Genomic DNA, 6,028 nt, shown 5'->3' on the forward strand with positions numbered 1-6,028 from the left:
AGAAGTAACACAAGAGCTCAGAGACAGTTCAACCACGTACCATCATGATTTAAATGGCTGCACCTTACAAGGGAACCTGCTCTGGGCTCATAGCAACCAAAAATCATAGAATGAAGGTTCAATAGAAAAAGGAAGCTTGAGGCCCTACATACACATCCCAATCAGGGAAGGACACTGGACCCAGAGAGTTAAGAGATCCGTTCCAAGAACCCATCTCATCATATGAACAAGATACTAAGCTTCATTTCTCTTCAATTTAATTCAACTTTATCCACTCACACAAAATTACGATTCTATAAACATGCAAATCTTCCCTATGTTCTCCATAAAACTATTTTTGCCTCAGTCTTGAATAGCTATATTTACATGCCCTCCAAAATGCAAAATCTAAGGCATTATAAGGGTTCTCCTGTGGCCCCCAGCAAACAATAAGAACACTTGAAAATACAAAGAATCATAGAAAAATAAAGATCACATTTCACAGACACTAGCTTTTTCACCACAGAGACAACTATTTACTTCAGCAAATACTGGGTCTTTTATAAGGCAGTGCCAATTTTATTGCTTTTGAGATAATGTGTAAAGTGTGAAACTTTACAATTTGCACATAAGCAATTTCCAACTTTAAGTTTAAATATGTGGTGAGAAGTACATGCATACGAATATAAATCTTTTAATCGCCATCATTTACATTAGAAATTTCTTTATACAAACATCTCAACTTTTTTCTTTAAAAAAAATTAGCAACTGGTAAGAACCCTCTGAGACTGCAGAAAATCCAGCTTTCCATTTCAGCAGGCTTTCACTGAGAGATGTGAGTGATGGCAGATGAAGGCCTCTTGAGAATAGACTCAACAGAAAATGACAGCGGTTCATTCACAGAGAGTTTTGTTCCAACTTGTTTGGCTACAAAAAGGTCTTTTGCGCATCTATCTATTGTAAATGTGTACTTCTGGTTCTCCTTGACTAAACACTCTCTGTGTTTCTTAGGGGCCTCTTCAAAGGCCTCTTTGACAAATGGTGTTTTCAACTCAGGACCCGATTTGTCATTAAGAGTTTGCTGGAATAATGAGTGGAATGGATTATGTTTAAGTGGCAGAGGGTGCCTGGTGCTTTCTTTGCTGATCTTGGTTAAGATGTGCCCTTGAGCTGCCAGGGAGTCCGTGTCAACAACTGGAGAGAAATTCCGTCGGGGTGGGGAGAACGCAGACCTCTCAGGGACAGCCTGGTGACCCTGAAGGTCACTTCTTGAGGTCTGGACCTCGGGAGTGTGAGGCAGCACCAGAGAGCCTTCCAATTTGGGTGGCATCACGTCGTGTTCGGCACTGAGTCCATCCTGGACTTGTACTCCCTTCAAGTCCCAGCTGGCCCCAGATTTCAGGGCCTGAACTGAGGTGGTGGTGTTTAGCAGGCATTGCTGGTAGAGGAGAGTGTCACTAATGGGGCCACACTTGGGCCAAACTAAAAATCTTGAGGACAAAGGATACTGTCTGTAAGTCGTGGCCACACTGACATTTGAAGAAATTAGTTCCATATTCCCAGACCCTGAATACTGCATGGTTAGATCAAGACAGGTGGGCAAAAAATTACAGAAGTCTTTGCTTGGTGGTTCCACCGGGGTAGGGCTGTAGGCACTTTTGTAGTTGTATTCAGGTCCATGCACCATGCGGTTGGGCAGGAACAAGGCAGCAGCTTGGGAAGCTTCCAACATCTCCCTCTCTTTATATTCTCTCTCCAGCATAATGTTCTCCAACTCTTTATCAGCAAAGGCCCGCCTTTTCCTCATCCGGTCACTTACTGGGGGAGGTAGAGGTAAGCTCCCTCCCACATAAGTCTCTGCTGGTATGGGGCGGTAGCCTAGAATAAGCAAGCATTGCATATGAAAGAGATTAACATCTAGGAAAGAAAAATCTGGAAACCCAGAAGGCAACAGAAACACTGCAAATTGGCAGAACAAGTGTTTACAGTTCTGTATCACTAACATTTCTATACAGAAAGCAAAAGTACTGGTTCAATTTTAAATTGTTCCCTTTGGGGGAAAGAATATGTGTGTTGTAAAACTTTTTGTTATTGTTTTTGTAGTTATAAGTGTGTTTGTTTATCTTGACAAGTGTACTTTACTGGCTGAAATTTTAATATTCTTCCCAGGCTGCTACATATTAAGAGACAAGGCTGCTGATCTTATTTCAATCAATGATTTACTACTATCCATATCATCTCATTCCATTATTTAAAAAAGATATCTATACCTAGAGCTGATGTCACTTTTAGTTTCTAAAGATGGCTCATTATGTACATTGTAACAGTTGGAGAATAATCCAAGGAGAACTAGGAAAAAAGAGAAAGTTAGAGCAGATTAGTGAGGAGAAAAAACAGAAAAGACATAAGGAAACAGGGAAACACAGAAAACTAAAGAGCTGTTAACTAGTCAGATTCTTCAGTGAACTTTGAACCAGGCCGCTGACTACTATACTAGTACAAACAAGCAAACAAAAGTGGGGCCAGGCACTGAGATGCCCTGCTATATTGAAAATAACTAACACGTCGTTTTTCCCAAGCACTGATCCTGTTGGCCAGATCCCACATGGTGGAACATGCAATCATTAGAACATAGATGAAGTCATCGCACACTTTATGAAGTCAAAAACAAAAATCAGTATAACAACATAAATAGAATTCCTGGTAGCATAAAATGCTTTCATCATCCCCAAGTACTCGCCACTATCAAATTTGTTTGAAGGATCCATTGTAATGTTTGTGTTTACATAGTGACAAACCCATCGTACTCATTTGCAAATAAAATAAAATGTGAAAATCAATGTTTCCTTTTCTATAGTAAGTTTTTTGCCAGGAAGTTATTTACTTAAATTTACTATTCCACTTCATCCTCCCACTTCTCAAATTGCATTGACACAATTTCAGTTTATTAGTGTGGTCCCTATGGTTATAAAATTTGTTTAGCTAGTTTGTAATCAAATTCACTTTTAATGCACCAGAAACTATTCTAAGGTCAGAAGTACACAGCACAGGGTAAGACATAAACAAAGTTTAAAGCCTGTCCAGAACAAACTCAATTCAGAAGCCACATAAGAAAAAACAAAATTCAAATGTCTACTTTAAAAAAAAAATCTGCTTTTCAACCTGAATCTTGATGTGACAATAATTAGAGCAAATATAAACTTTTCTTTTCCTTAAATGGTGAAAGGTAGTCAGTATATTATTTATCAGATCAATAAATAAATTCCAGACCCAAACAGAGATGCTTTGAAAAATCAGTAATATTTTAAGAAAAATTAATGTATCCCCAGGCTTTAGAGAAAGTGAAAACATGGAGTTAGAAATTTCACACTGTTCAAATTCAATCTCAACTTCACTTGTTTCATTCTACAATCTCACCTATCAAAATAATAAACTGTGGAATAACCACAATTACAGATAAGTCAGGAGGGAAATGGTAAAATGAAAAAGAGTGGAATCAGAAGTTGGATCACCCAGACTAGAAGTCTTTGTTAGTGTGGGTACTGTTAAACTCCTTATTTGACATACTCTATTCAGCGCCAACAACAAAATAATTGTTTTAAATTTATTTCCTTTCAGGACATCTGCCCTGGATCATGTGGCTGTGTATCTTTGCACACCACTCACACTAGGGCAAATTTCATATGCACTCCATCTTAACCCAACAAAATTATCAGTGACAAAAACAACAGGAGGTGTGTGAGATTCATTTTCTCACATCCTGATTTCCTTCCTCCAACAAAACCTTCTAATAAAAGGTATGTCCCCCTCAGATTACTCCTTCAGAGGTTAACAAAAATACCATCCAGCCAGAATGATGAGAATCACTCAGAACCTGCTTTTAAAGGCTAAAGGAATGACTTTGCATTGCTTTACCTTCTAAAATACTTTTGGCCAGCAGACTGGGTGCCCTCACTTGCCTCTGATACACGGCTTTGCGCTCGAAATTATTCTGTTTCCCAGAAAGCCCCTTCTTGTCCTGTAAACACAAGAAACATAGTCATTAATGCCCTGAAGAGAAAAGAGAAGGAAAGGGGTGTCAGCAACTCTCCCCGACCTAAATGCACTTAATTTTCCTATTCCCTGTGAAAATGATTCCAAATTTATTAGCACACCATAATCCCAGGGCAACGGAGCTAGCTCTGTCCGAAGCCACCCACTGGGGACATGGGTCCCGGCTTCCTCCGGGGCTGCTTTGCTAGGGTCCTCCCAGTCACACCCAGCAGCCAGAAGTGGGGGGACCCCCAGTCACAACCAGCAGCCAGAAGTGGGGGGACGGCCCGGAGGAAGGAAATCCGGTGTAGCAGACGGTGGGAGCCCAGCCTGAAACAGCACCGGGTCCTCTGCGGCCGGAGGTGGGGCTGAAGGTGCCCAAGACCCGCCACTGGGCAGTGACTTGGGCTGGTTTCTACTCAGCAGGACGGATGGGCCGGGTGCGGGTGCGGGGTGCAGGGAGAGAGATGAGGGCCCGTATCTCAGGCTCCCCGGTCTGGCCGAAAACTCCGGATTGCTCACGGGGCGTCTGGGACTCAACAAGGCGAACAAAACCCTCCGAAGCCGAGAGGGACGCAGCACAAGACCTAGCTGCCGCCGTCCCCGCCTGGTGGGTAGGCTTCCGGGCCCTGCGACGCCTCCGTCCAGCCCAGCAGGCCAGGCCGCGGGGAGCGAAGACACGCAGGGCCCCGGTGAAACACACCGGACGCGGGAGGAGGCCGAGTCCAACCCCGGGCAGGGCCACCTCGGGCGTCCAGCGCGCACTCTCCGCGGCCCTTGGGAGGCTGCTTTCCAAGAGGGTCGCTATTTTCCATGTGTATGGTGATCCACTCCCTGGCCAATCCTCGCCAGAAAGTAAAATTAAAAACAACAACAACAACAACAAAAAACACTCTCGCCCTAGCCGGTTTGGCTCAGTGGACACAGCATGGGCTTGCGGACTGAAGGGTCCAAGGGTTCGATTCCCGTCAAGGGCACCTACCGCGGTGGCAGGCTCCCGGCCCTGGTCCGGGCGCGTGCAGGAAGCAACCACCAATCCATGTTGTCTCTCTCACATCGATGTTTCTCTGTCTCTCCCTCTCCCTTGCACTCTCTCTAAAATTCAATAGAAAAAAATATCCTCGGACGAGGATTAAAAAACAAAAAGAAAGCCTTCCCCGGCCTTAGCGTGAGAAGAGGCGCTGAACCCGTGGGAACTTTCCAGCGCTTCCACCGAAGGGCCGCTCTTCCCGCTGGGAGGCCCACGGGGGAGGCCGCCAGACACCCCTCCGCCGGCGGTGAGGGAGTTCTCGGGGCTGGAAACTTCCGGCTGCGTGGTCTTGAGGTTGCGGACACGCAACTTTCTGGTCTCGGCTGGCACAATGGCCACCACGCTTCAGCTTTCATTACAGGGCCCCCGAACGGAGAGGCCAAAACACCAGGCCCATCAGCACGAGTGCAGCGCTGAGCGCTGCAAAGGACGCCGGGCACTGCACCAACCCCTCCCATCCTCCTCCCGACACCACCAAAATAAAGTTTAAAATATGAAAAGTAAAATGCCTTTCCCGTCATGTCCCGAGCGGGCCTAAGCGCTTCCAGGGCCCCCGACAGCCTCTGTGTTTAGTTCTGCTCATCCTCACCTGAGGATAGTTTTTCCCACTGATTTTTAGGGAGTGGAGGGGAGGGAGGAGGGAGAGGGGAAGGGAGGAGAGAGAAAGCAGGGCGAGCGCCTTGGTGGCCTCCCGCAGGCGCCCCCGGCCGCGCCAGGGACCTACCCTTGAGCCCGGACTTACACCCCCGAACCTCTGGTGGCGCAGGCCTGCGCTCTGACCAGCGCGCCACACCAGCCAGGGCCTGGCTGCGTTTTAACCCAAAACCTTTCCTACCAAGTTCCCGGGCCACGCCCTGGGCATCCTCCCTCCCGACCCCGCCAGCCGTCGCGGGGAGAGACGTGTTCTCCTTCCGAGGGCCTGCCCCGCGCCCCCAGGTCGCCGCGGAGCCGGGGGCGTGGGAGCAGCTGCCCGCTCGGCCCCGCACC

General features: G+C 46.6%; 1 protein-coding gene across 1 annotated transcript in view; it reads right to left on the reverse strand.

Annotated features, from left to right (window-relative positions):
• Positions 1–542: 542 nt before the first annotated feature.
• Positions 543–6,028, reverse strand: part of DMRT2 (doublesex and mab-3 related transcription factor 2) — a 7,685-nt gene continuing 2,199 nt past the window's right edge. Inside the window, exons 3-5 of the mRNA XM_023745609.1 lie at positions 4,134–4,154; positions 3,895–3,997; positions 543–1,857 (exon numbers count right to left, since the gene is read on the reverse strand). Of these exons, the coding sequence (XP_023601377.1) occupies positions 803–1,857; positions 3,895–3,997; positions 4,134–4,154 (1,179 nt within the window). The 3' untranslated portion in view covers positions 543–802. The remainder of the gene's footprint in view (positions 1,858–3,894; positions 3,998–4,133; positions 4,155–6,028) is intronic.

The sequence above is a fragment of the Myotis lucifugus genome, unplaced genomic scaffold (assembly GCF_000147115.1).
Source record: "Myotis lucifugus unplaced genomic scaffold, Myoluc2.0 scaffold_560, whole genome shotgun sequence".
Lineage (NCBI taxonomy): Eukaryota > Metazoa > Chordata > Mammalia > Chiroptera > Vespertilionidae > Myotis > Myotis lucifugus.